At 49.1% G+C, this 13,166-nt stretch overlaps 1 protein-coding gene across 1 annotated transcript in view; it reads left to right on the top strand.

Moving 5' to 3' along the window:
- Positions 1–1,373: 1,373 nt before the first annotated feature.
- The window catches only part of BNIP2 (BCL2 interacting protein 2), a 105,832-nt gene continuing 94,039 nt past the window's right edge, over positions 1,374–13,166 (top strand). The window contains exon 1 of the mRNA XM_068273594.1: positions 1,374–1,724. Coding sequence (XP_068129695.1) covers positions 1,660–1,724 — 65 coding nt within the window. The 5' untranslated portion in view covers positions 1,374–1,659. The remainder of the gene's footprint in view (positions 1,725–13,166) is intronic.

The raw sequence follows: 13,166 nt of genomic DNA, 5'->3' as shown, positions 1-13,166 counted from the left end.
CAGCCAGGCTTGAACGGAATGTACAGTCTGTTCAGGTAGAGTGATCAGACGTCCCGAAATGCCCGGGACACGTCACGCATTTAGCTGCGGGACGTCCCGACCTCGGCACTCTGGCCACTGTATCTTCATGAACTGGCAGTGGCGTCTATAGACGCCGTGCCAGTTCATTGCCCGCCGCCCTGCTCCAGCCTCCTCAGTCTTCCGGTGTTCCGACACCGGCAGGCGAGCAGGGCTACGGTAATATGGCTGCCGAATCCCTGTACTGGAGACTATTTGTGTCTCCAGTGCAGGGCTTTGGGCGCCATCTTGCCGTAGCCCTGCTCTGCCTGTCAGCGCGGGACTGTAGGAGGAGGACCAAGACTGTCCCAGGAGCAGCGCGCCGGCCAGGAGCGAGAGGAGACTTCTTCCAGGTGAGTGAATGCTTTTTTTTTCCAGGTGAAATGTGCCCCCATTGCGTTTATTTTGTGCTGTAGTGTGCCCACATTGAGTTTTGTGCTGAAATGTGCCCACATTGCGTTTTGTGCTGAAATGTGCCCACATTGTGTTTTGTGCTGAAATGTGCCCACATTGCGTTTTGTGCTGAAATGTGCCCACATTGCGTTTATTTTGTGCTGAAATGTGCCCACATTGCGTTTTGTGCTGAAATGTGCCCACATTGCGTTTATTTTGTGCTGAAATGTGCCCACATTGCGTTTTGTGCTGAAATGTGCCCACATTGCGTTTTGTGCTGAAATGTGCCCACATTGCGATTATTTTGTGCTGAAATGTGCCCACATTGCGTTTATTTTGTGCTGAAATGTGCCCCCATTGCGTTTATTTTGTGCTGTAATGTGCCCACATTGCCTTTTGTGCTGAAATGTGCCCACATTGCGTTTATTTTCTGGTGTCTGGGGTAACTGTTGCTGCATTTATTATTTAATGGTCATAGTTGGCTATGTTTGCTGCTTTGGGGTTACGGTATACTATTAAATAGCATCACACAGTTTCTGCACACCCATGATGCGAATCCGCGTTTGACCACATCATGGCGTAAACACTGCTTTCTTATGCCTCGCTGCTACATCATTATGTTAGCTCCGCCCATACAATGTCATGGCCACGCCCATATTCAGCGCGGCGCGCATCCCCCCATTTTTTGGCGCGCCGCCCCCTCCGCACGCCCCAGGTTGAGCCGACAAAAATCTGGTCACTCTAGTTCAGGGAAAGTCCTGTCCTGCTAGTCATTTCACCCCCAGTCTGCTTCCCTTGTAAAATGATTCAAAGATTCGGATCAAAGATTCGGATCTTTTCAATGATCCGGATCTTTTCAATGATCCGAATCCTTGAAAAGATCCGGACTTCCCAATCCCATCTCTACTGCACTAACAGCTCCCAAATATTTCGTTACCGAACACAAGCGCTGCATCCACTACCATTCCCATAATGTCACCCCAGAGGGCGCTATCCGCTGTTTTCTCGCAGTACGGACTTCTGGGGGTTGTAGTCTTGCTGTGAGAGATAGCAGAGAGCGGCCGGTGACAGAACTACAGTTCCAACAATGCAGCTGGCCGCTGACTCTCAGTGAAGCTTTGGAAAGCTGCAAGAGGCCGAGCAGAGAGAGGGATCCTTGCGGGACCCGTGCGGGCCACTCCTTGTTGTGCGGTGTGCACGGCTGATGACATGATTCATGGGGACGGGCCCGCAGACCCGAGCGGCGACGAGTCGGGCGAGCTGCAGGATGTTGAGTGAGTGGCCCGGCTTCTGTGTTGTATGTAATTACTGTGATATGATATTACTGTGATGTAAGCTGATGTAGATAGTGCGGGTGGGCTGCTTACTTCGCTGCTCTATCAGGTTGTGCGTATAATTATCCGTATTGGCGCAAAGTGCTGGCAATCCAGAGGGGGCGATTCTCTGCTCTGCACTATACCCTGTCAGTGTGTGAGTAGCATACTGATCTAGCCTATCTACATAGCGCACAATAACAGTGTTGTATCCAGTAGGGTGATGAAATGTGTGCGTCTTTTATTTATACTGATAAAGAGAATTTGATCACTGATGAATGTGTTGATAAAATCCAGCTATCAATATTATTATTATTTTTTTTTTTTTGCTTTCTTTTTTGTTTGTGGTTGGGGCCAAGGAGAGTGAGCGCTGGAATCTCCCAAGTTCTAAACTGGAATGCATACTGCTGACTGCTGTTGTGTAGAGTTTGCAGAAAATGAATCCTTGCTGCACTGGTGTTATAGAAAGACATTTGAAGTAGTGTTTTTTTTTATTTTTTCTGCTTATAAAAAATATACATTTTCATGATTTGCCGATTTCCAGCAGCACCCCTGATATTCAGCCAGTGAAACTACGGGCTTCCATAGCAAAATGTTCATGGGGCCCTCAGAAGCGGAGCAGTTCTTTTCAGCGCAGGAAGATTTGGGCGCAGCCGGCACTGGCATCATAGGCCGCAGTGTTCTCCCCAGGCTCTTTTAGCCGGGTGCTCCACCCAGCTAGATTTGGTGACCACCCGGCTGTCATCGGCTCACCTCTTCACCTCCTCCTATGCTGTAAGCAGAGTTGCCCTGCATTTTCTTCTCGACCCACCCGGCTACTTTTTCATGCCACCCGGCTACTATTTCATGCCACCCGGCTGGAAAAAAATTCTGGGGAGAACACTGGGCCGTAACTTGTGCAGCAGCAGAATAAGCCATACCGGCTGTATTTTGCGCCTATGTCTCCCGGCGACGATTTTATATGTATGCCTAGTGTTGGGCGAACACCTGGATGTTCGGGTTCGGGAAAGTTCGCCGACCATGGCCGCAATGTTCGGCATGTTCGGGCCGAACCCCGAACTCCCCGAACATCCCGCTTTTGGGGGCCCTATGGGGTTGCAGGCATAAGGGGGGAGCATGCCCCGATCGCGGGGGGGGGGGTGGGGTCGGAAATTCCCTCCACCCCCTCTGCTAGCGCTCTGCCCGCTTCCCCATACAAAAGTTTCAGGAAGTACCGGTCCGGTGGTAGTGGGTGGCTGGCTGGCAGTGGGCGGCACTGTGAAGTGAGTGACTGAGGAGGAGGAGTCCGGAGAGTGACGCGTTGAGGGAGGCCGGGCAGCGGGCGGTTCAGCAGTAGTACGGTACTACTGCTGAACCGCCCGCTGCCCGGCCTCCCTCAACGCGTCACTCTCCGGACTCCTCCTCCTCAGTCACTCACTTCACAGTGCCGCCCACTGCCAGCCAGCCACCCACTACCACCGGACCGGTACTTCCTGAAACTTTTGTATGGGGAAGCGGGCAGAGGGGGGAGCGCTAGCGGAGGGGGTGGGGGGAATTTCCGACCACCCCCCCCCCCCCCCCGCGTTCGGGGCATGCTCCCCCCTTATGCCTGCGACCCCATAGGGGGGCAGTATTCGGCCGAACAGGGGCCCTGTTCGGCGGCCAATTAGTAGTTCGGGGCGAACCCGAACTTAAAAGGCCGAACACCATCAGGTGTTCGGCCGAACTCGAACATCACCCGAACAGGGTGATGTTCTGCAGAACCCGAACAGTGGCGAACACTGTTCACCCAACACTATGTATGCCTCAGAAGAACTAGGCACTCTTGAGCAATGCTACCTGTTCTATGGATAGGAGTTGACTGGGCAATTTACTGTACATTCCCTTGCAATGTACACTGTGTATAGCCGTTGAGCTAAGAGACAAAGTCAGAAGGTGGAGAAGGAAAGGAAAGTTAATAGTGAACATCAAGTGCAACCTGGGCCCCCTCTACTCCAGGGCCCCAGAGCAGTTGCTATGGCGATTGCTACGCCCCCTGTATTCAGCTCCAATCCCAAAACTTATCACTTATTACTCCCTTCCAATTCTTGCTATTCTGTGTTCTCTGTATTCAGAAGCTTGGGTAGGGTGGTCAAGTGATAATTTCATCTCTATAAGAAATACACATTACCCAGTACATAAAGTAGCTCCAGTTGTGCGGTTTCCTGGCATAACAGTTAGGCCCCATTCACATCACAAACGCGGATGGCCATGCGCGCGGAACGCATGCGAACGCACGCCATCCGCGTTTGTGTGCGTTGCGTGGCTGATCCCATCACTGAAAAGTGAATGGGACAGCCACGTGTTTTTACAAAAAATGTATGCAGCATGCGTTCCCGGACCGCTCAGGTCTGGAACGCATGCAGTGTGAACATCAGACAGTGCACTCTATGCACTGTCTGATGTCGTGCGTGTCGGCCTCCCGCACGCGTTTCCAAAACGCAGCTGGAAACGCGTGCAGTGTGAACGGGGCCTACAGGCTACAGAGTTTATTGGAAATCTGGATCCCTTTAACCCTGTTATGAATAATTTATTACTATTATAATCTTTTAAAAGTGGCAACATATTAAGTGGTACTGTACAATTTACTTAAAGCAGACCTGAACTCAGAACTTCCTCTCTGCTCTAAAAGATGCGCAACAGCATAATAACCTTAAAAGAAAAAACATTTCTCTGTTACAGCTGATACAAATCCTGCAATAAATCTACACCGTTTCTACTTCCTGCTTTCATGTAAGCAGACATATTGTTAATATCCTGTGCTTTCATATGAGTTTATCTGCCGTGGCAGTCAGGTAACACGGAAGAGATCAAACTTGTGATTAGTCACAGATGAGGGGTGATTAGACAGGCTAAACTCTCTAAATACATGCAGGGCGAATTTCTCTGTTTTCCATCTGTCCTGTGCAAGAGTTCAGGTCCACTTTAATTAATGGGTGTAAATCACAAGCATGAGGCAATCACAGAAACCTTATGCTTGGAATACACTGGTCGATCCGGCGGCCGATTAGCCGCCGGATCGATCCCCGCTTGTCTGCGCGGATCAATTACCGCGCGTCCCCGCCGGCACTCCTTATCAGCTGCTCGATTCCCTGCCGTTGTCCGCCGGTGGGGATCGAGCGGGCAGGAGTTCAGCAGCGTGATCGGACCAGCTGAATATTATCAGCTGGCCGGATCAGCTGCTCGATGCACGGTACAGAAACGTACCGTGTATCCCCAGCATAACACATGAGGGAAATACACCCTTTCCCCACTAAGCTTACAAGCCAATGCTGGTGATATACTGGGGAGAGTTGATCTGAGAGATCGCTAGATCACATAAGTCCTGGAGCAAAATGTTTTTATACTGCCAGTCAGGTGCTGAGAGGAAAAATTGTTTCTTCATAAAGAGGGTCAATTAGATGCAAATAAATCCAGCTTGTATATAGATTTTATGTAAAATTGAATGCAGTTTGGAATTGGGTCACTCAAATTCATCAGGAAGTGCTTGTCGCCCAGTTCAAAGCTGCATTCAGGCTGGAATTGTTAGCTTATCATTTGCCATCTCTATTGCTGCACATGCCTGCAGGCTAGCAACGCATTCTGTTGCTAAGTGCGGGGAAGGATGGGAGATGGAGAGGCACATGAGCAGTAGGAGGGGCTGAGTGGGGAGAACAGTGCTCTTCGGCCGAATCTATCCTGGCCAAAGTGTTGGGGGATGCTGTACACACACACTAGATTCTTGAGTGGTGGTCGTTATTAGCTGCCCCGGCCGAGTTTCATCTAGCCTGTGTACACAGCTTAAAGGATACTGCAGCCCACAGAGAGATAAAACCTGCAATGTGTAGGGAAAGAAAAGGACATACTCACCGCTCCCTGCCGTCGGGTCCCGCTCGTCAGCCACAGCTCCCGGTAGTGGCCGACTCGCCTGACCCCTGACCCGGACATACTGCGCCGCACATGCGCAGTATTTCCTGTAATCTTCGCTTCTGGCGTCGCATCATGACGCCAGAAGTACGGACACTCCCCCGCCTCCTGCGTGTGCGCTCCAGCGGCTCCACTTTAAAGCTAGCATGCCCTTTTCTTTCCCTACACATTGCAGGTTTTATCTCTCCGCAGCCTGTGGGCTGCAGTATCCTTTAAGGCTATGTTCACTAGGGTTGCCGCGGTATACCGGTATGACAATATATCACGGTATGATTTATGCACGGTAATCGTACCGTGGACAATCTCGTTTTACCGGTTTCAGGGGGTGGGGCTACCGGTGGGCGGAGCGGCGCACGAACAGCGGTGGGGATAAACACTCACTTGCGGCAATACTCATTTGCAGCCAGGTCCGTCCTCCACGCTGTACTGGGCTTCATTGTTCTTTCATCACATTTCCCTGAAACAGCGCCCCCTGGGTGCTATTACAAGGAGATGATGCAAGCACAAACAGGAAGTAGAATGAAGCACAGTACACGCGTGAGGACTTGGCTGCTGACAAGTGAGTATTTGTCCCCTCTCCCTCCCTCCGGCTCTCTGTGCTGGCCACCTAATTCTAGCTACACCTATCCCTGGCTACCTATGCTGCAAGCACCTACTACTGGCTACACCTATCCCTGGCTACACCTATCCCTGGCTACATATGCTGCGCTCACCTACTACTGGCTACACCTATCCCTGGCTACCCATGCTGCGGCCACCTACCACTGGCTACACCTATCCCTGGCTACCTGTGCTGCGACCACCTACCACTGGCTACACCTATCCCTGGCTACACCTATCCCTGGCTACCTATGCTGTGACCACCTACCACTGGCTACACCTATCCCTTGCTACCTATGCTGCGACCACCTACCTCTGGCTACATCTATCCTTGGCTACCTATGCTGCGACCACCTACTTCTGGCTACACCTATCCCTGGCTACCCATGCTGCGGCCACCTACCACTGGCTACACCTATCCCTGGCTACCTATGCTGTGACCACCTACCACTGGCTACACCTATCCTTGGCTACCTATGCTGCGACCACCTACTTCTGGCTACACCTATCCCTGGCTACCTATGCTGCGACCACCTACTTCTGGCTACACCTATCCCTGGCTACCTATGCTGCGGCCACCTACCACTGGCTACACCTATCCTGGGCTACCTATGCTGCGACCACCTACTTCTGGCTACACCTATCTCTGGCTACCTATGCTGTGACCACCTACCACTGGCTACACCTATCCCTGGCTACCTATGCTGCGACCACCTACCTCTGGCTACACCTATCCCTGGCTACCTATGCTGCGACCACCTACTTCTGGCTACACCTATCCCTGGCTACCTATGCTGCGACCACCTACTTCTGGCTACACCTATCCCTGGCTACCTATGCTGCGACCACCTACTTCTGGCTACACCTATCCCTGGCTACCTATGCTGCGACCACCTACTTCTGGCTACACCTATCCCTGGCTACCTATGCTGCAACCACCTACCACTGGCTATACCTATCCCTGGCTACCTATACTGTGGCCACCTACCACTGGCTACACCTATCCCTGGCTACCTATGCTGCAAGCACCTGCTACTGGCCACACCTATCCCTGGCTACCTACGCTGCGGCCACCTACCACTGGCTATACCTATCCCTGGCTACCTATGCTGCAAGCACCTACTACTGGCCACACCTATCCCTGGCTAGCTACGCTGCGGCCACCTACCACTGGCTATACCTATGCTGCAGCCACCTATTTCTGGCGGGTGGGGGCACATTATTTAATGTAAGGGGGTGGGGCCCAGGTCCAAATAATTGTTAAATACCGTATACTGTAATGCCGTCACACCGTGGTATTTTTTTTGATGGTTATCATACCATGGAATTTCATACTGTTGCAACCCTAATGTTCACTATGGTGCATTGCGTTGGATAATATAATTGCGTTGTCAGTACAATGCAGTACAATGCAATTATATTGCTCTGCCCCATTGCAAAGCAAAAAAAAAGTGGCCAGCCTAACTTACCTGGGGCTTTTTCCAGCTCTTTGTAGTCCTGTACCCTCACTGTCATTCTGCGCTTCTACGATAAGCAGCAGTGTGCTGCTGACAGCTGCCTCTTGATTGTGCTACCTTTGCAGGGAGGGTTTTGCGCTTGCACAGTTCGTAAAAATTGGAACTGCACATGTGCAGTTGAGGTGCGTGGCCAGGGCTGCGATTGTGCGGTAGCTGTGACTGGTTGTCGGACAGCTTTTAGAAGGGTTAAAAAAAAACAGAGAGTAGTGGCATGGGTCGTATATGTATTCTTTGTCACCTTACCCACCAAAGAGGTAGTGGGCGGAGCTAACCCTAAACAAATAGGTCACAAAAAGTAGCACCAATATACATGGGTCATCAGCCACCTTAGTGTACAAAGATAAATACTTTTATTGATATATAAATTAGACACATAATCTCAATATACCAAATGGTAATGAGACATCGCAACATAAATTCACATATTAAAATTGCGTATGAAAAGCGGATAATTTAGCTATAAAAGGCAGCATTTAGAAGGGAACTGCTGCTGAATGGAGCAGTGTGGAATGACGACGAGGCACTAGGAGTACTTCAGGGGGCTGAAAGAAGCCCCAGGTAAGTTCAACTGGCATCTTTTCTCAGAATGTCCTCAGGAGAGCAACCCTGAGACTTGTCTCCTTCCATTTTAAACTGGGCAGGAAGCTAGATTAAAGCATTTGCATATTCATGAGGCGAGCAGTGTATATGTTACGGCCAGAACCTGAAGTCTGGCCACTTCAGGTTCTGGCCGGGCAAAACTAGAAGTGTCCATTTCACTGCAGCTAATGTGAGAAATTAATTAAGATTTCTGGATTCCCGGCGGCCAACTTTCCATTTCAATGTGAGAAATAAAGCCAGTTCCTGGTCTCTGGTGTCCCCGCCTGCCCCCTCCTATTCAGCTCTGGCAGCCAGGGACACATGCATCTCCCCCAAATTCCCCTGACCCTCCCCCGCCCCAGGTCGTTGGTAGCGGCAGGAATTCCAGCCGTTCCTTCCTGCAGAGCCGGTACTGCCAGAAGCAATGTCTGCAGTGTTCACGTGCTGCTTCCCTGCGACAACCAACGACTCCAGGGGGGGCATGTATGTCCCCGGCTGCCAGAGCAGAATAGAAGGAGCCAGAGCCGAGGAACCGGTTTCATTTCTTACATTGACAGCATAAGGCGGCAGCCGGAAATCTTAATTCACTTCTCACATTGGCCGCAGGTAGATGGCCACTTGTAGTTTAGCCCGGCCAGAACCCGAAGTGACTCTGGCGGGTTCTGGCCGTATGTATATCTCTATCATTACTTACATACGTCATTTGTTTCCTGTCCAGCAGGATGCTAGGTTCATAAGTAGCACTGGACCAACCATGACAGTGAGCAGGAGCTGTGGTGTTCAGAACGGATCAGCGCAGGTCTGTGCAGCTTGCACACGCTTCCCCATTTAGACATATATAAAAGAGAGCAGTGGGCGCACTGGTGAAAAAAAGCAGCCTAGGTCAGAAATCTCAGGGTCAGTCCTCAAACCCCAAACAATTCAGAGTCAATATAAACACTAGGAGGACCTGGCGCTCGATGGCTGGAGGATGCAATGTCCCTGAAAACCAGCCACTGTATTAAATATGCGAAAACAGTACCTGCAAGCAGCATAGGTATAAGGGAAATACCTCCTGCTGATACATGAAGTCCTCCGTGCAATGTGCATAAACACCGCTCGCGCGGATGTACTGGATCTGACTGAGGATGCCGAGTCTCTCCACCGGAAGTGATGTCGCACACTCTGTGCTCTGCGTTCCAAAGGATATGCAGGATGCTGTCGGCTCAATTACTGTATATGGAAGCACAGAGGGAACACACCATAGTGCGGATTGCACCTAGTGTTGGACAAACCCCACAACAATTGTACTTTCTACAAATGCTTGTTTTTTTTAATCTTTGATATGCTTAACCAAGCGTCACATAATGATTAGCATGTGACGCTTGGTTTAGTGGAGCGCACATGCAGCCCAGAGGAGACGGAGGTTCAGCGTGCTCCTGAGCTGCTCACTGTGCGCCGGCTAGAAGTGAAGAGGGGAGGACATACTGTGCACACAGGGCGCAGTATGTCCGGGACTAAGGTCAAGCAAGTCGCCGGGACACCGGCATGTATATTACACTAATGGCGACAGGAGGAGCGGACGGTATGTACTTTTCACCCCCCACACACTGCAGCTATCATTTACCCCCCACACACTACAGCTATCATTTTTACCAGAACCTTTCGGTTCTGGTATCCTTTTAAAGTGAACCTTAAGCCAGGAAAAAAAAAGTTTTACTCACCTGGGGCTTCTACCAGTCCCCTGCAGCAGTCCTGTGCCCTCACAGCCACTCACTAATCCTCTGGTCCCCCGCTGCCAGCTAGTTTCGTTTTTGCCGACAGGCCTGTAATGACTGGCCGCGCGTAGCTTTTTCTGCATTCCCGACTGTAATTAGCGCTATTGCGGGCCGCAACGCGTACAGAAATACGCGTTGCCGCATTACAAACGCATATGTATGCGGCAACGGGTATCTTCGTGCGCGTTGCGGCCTGCAATAGCGCTAATTGCAGTCGGGAATGCGGAAAAAGCTACGCGTAGCCATTCCTGACGGGCAGGTCGGCAAAAATGAAACTGGCTGGCAGCGGGGGACCAGAGGATTAGTGAGTGGCTGCGAGGGCACAGGACTGCTGCAGGGGGCTGGTAGAAGCCCCAGGTGAGAAAAACTCTTGTTTTTTCCTGGCTTAAGGTTCACTTTAAAGAGTACCTCCCGTGTAATGTAAGATGCAATTAACATTCTCCATATAATATCCTAATGTAACTGACAGTTAAACGGGAATATAAATTACTCGTTTGAAGGGGAATGCCCAGAATTGTTGTCTCGGCCTATGTGGCTCATCCCCACCTTCAACGCCCAACAGGAGGTAGGGGTACTGGTAGTTACCTCCATTTATGTAAAGCTAGGTCCTGAGAGATAAGGTGGAATGCCTTTTCATAATGAGAGAAACCCCAGATGTCTGTCCCCTCCCTGGTTTATGGCTAAAGGGGAAAGGAAGAAGTGACCAGATCACTACCTGCATTTATGCAAATATAGCCTGTTTATTGTGGTATTATAGCTGAGGAATGCACTGTGCATTCCACTTCTGATACCATAATAAATAAGCTACAGTTGCAAAAATCCAGGTGGAGATCCGGTTACTTCTACCTTTGTATTGGATTTCCAACACCTCACTGGATCCAGGTGTAGGTTGGCGGATTTGCTGGGAGAATTAAAAGCAACAGTTGTAGCACTGGGACACCCTTCTCTTTCTCAATAGCTAAAAGTTTCTCTCTATGCATTTATTTATTTGTGTTTTAGAGAAAACTTCAAAAGTTAGGAATCGACTAACACTTGTAATGAACCCTGGCACCTGGGATTATATAAAGTTACAGTAGCGTCTCAACCAACCAGCACAAATTGCTGGCAGTACTCACAGTGGTAAAGGCTTACTTCAACCAACTTCTTAGGCTATTAGTGGGCTATGTACTTAAAGGGAACCTCAACTGGGAGCGATATGGATGTTTCCTTTTAAACCAGGTAGGTGGAGTCAGACCAATTTTGGGTACCTGGAGTCAGTGTTTTTTGTACCGACTCCACAGCCCAGTTTTAAACCATACCAGTTACCTGGCAGTCCTGCTGAGCTTTTTGGCTGCAGTAGTGGCTGAATCACACACCTGAAACAAGTATGCAACTAATCCACACTGACTTCAGTCAGAGCATCTGATCTGCATGCTTGTTGAGGGGCTGTGGCTAAAAGTATTAGTGACACAGGATCAGCAGGAGAGTCAGAGGAAAAATCCATCTCCTTCTCAGTTTAGGTTCCCTTTAAAGGAGGTGATGTCGAACCGCCGGTCCTACGAGGGCCGAGGTCCTCACACATTTTTGACACAGCTCAAATTACATGATGGGACTGAATCAGGGAAGGTGTGGTCCATCAGGTAGAACACATTCTTTTCTTTCTCAGTCCATCCTAAACACTGGCATGGATCTGGCCCTCCAGGCCTGAAGTTCCACACCTGTGCTTTAAAGGGAACTTGAGGTGAGAGGGATATAGAGACTGACATGTGTATTTCCTTTTAAATAATGCACATTGCCTGGCTGTCCTGCTGACCCTTTGCCTCTAATACTTTAAGCCTAAAGGTGCATACACACGCACTACAAAAGGAAATGACTGGTCCGCCGGACCCTCCCGCTGGACGGTCTTTAGCCGACAGTAGTGCGTGTGTACGTGCTGTCGGCGGACTGATAAGGCGTTTCCTTTTGTAGTGCGTGTGTACGCACCTATAGACCCTGAACAATGCATGCAGATCAATGTCTACAAATCTGACAAGATTAGCTGCATGCTTATTTCAGGTGTGTGATTCAGACACTACTGCAGCCAAAGAGATTAGCAGGACTGCCAGGCAACTGGTATTGTTTAAATGGAAATAAATATGGCAACCACAATAGGTCTCACACCTCAGGTTCCTTTTAAAGACTGGTTTCCACGGCTCCCCCAAGGTTAATATACTTTCAATTTCTGTATTTGAACATTTAATATAGAGTTCATGATATGTATATAGAGTGGGGTATAGCACTCTTATTAGCTAGGCCTATTTTTAACATTGAGCCTCAGGCAACCATAAAGCACACTTATCCGGCATCAGCCAATCCCCTGTTGGTGCCGGATAGCCAAGACTCTACTGTATTCAATTTCTGAAATGTTTACACGCCTTATTTTCAGTGTGGACTGCTTGGAGTTAAATTCTGTTTAGCTTGGCTCATGTCATGACCTGTTGCTGTCAATGACATAGTTCTGTAACTAGCAGCAGGCAGCTTGAAAAGATCTTGGGTCATTTGACAAGTTTTTACTTTCATGTTTAAACACCGGTGCTTTAAAACAAGCTTTCACCTACATTTGAATCTTCAGCTACACATATTGTCCTGATTTGGTGATATCTTAGTTTTAATCTTTTAATGAATGTTTGTTTTAAACATCTATCGGTTTGTCTTAGGAAAAAGTTGACTCCATTTTAGTTTAAAAGAGGCACAGAAGACAATGCTGCTTTGACATGCTAAATTGAGGTGGGGCCTTTTTTTTTTTTTTTTTTTTTATAAGATGTGCCCTAAGGATATAATCTACGAAGGTAGACTAAAAGGGAAGGTTTCAGGTTTCCCTCTGTCACAGGATGTTAATCAGCATTTACCGGTAGCTTTCAGTATACTACTTTCTATGTTTATCTGACGGTAATGCGATTTTTATTTATTTTTTTGTTTGGTTTTTTTTTCATACCATAAATTCCAATTTCAGGAAAATGTATTTTAATTTTGATTAGTGTGTAAAAGGTTTCAAAACATTTTTAGGA

Source organism: Hyperolius riggenbachi, chromosome 3, assembly GCF_040937935.1.
Source record: "Hyperolius riggenbachi isolate aHypRig1 chromosome 3, aHypRig1.pri, whole genome shotgun sequence".
Lineage (NCBI taxonomy): Eukaryota > Metazoa > Chordata > Amphibia > Anura > Hyperoliidae > Hyperolius > Hyperolius riggenbachi.
The sequence above is the reverse complement of the archived record's forward strand: the minus strand, read 5'-3'. Positions and strand labels throughout refer to the sequence as shown.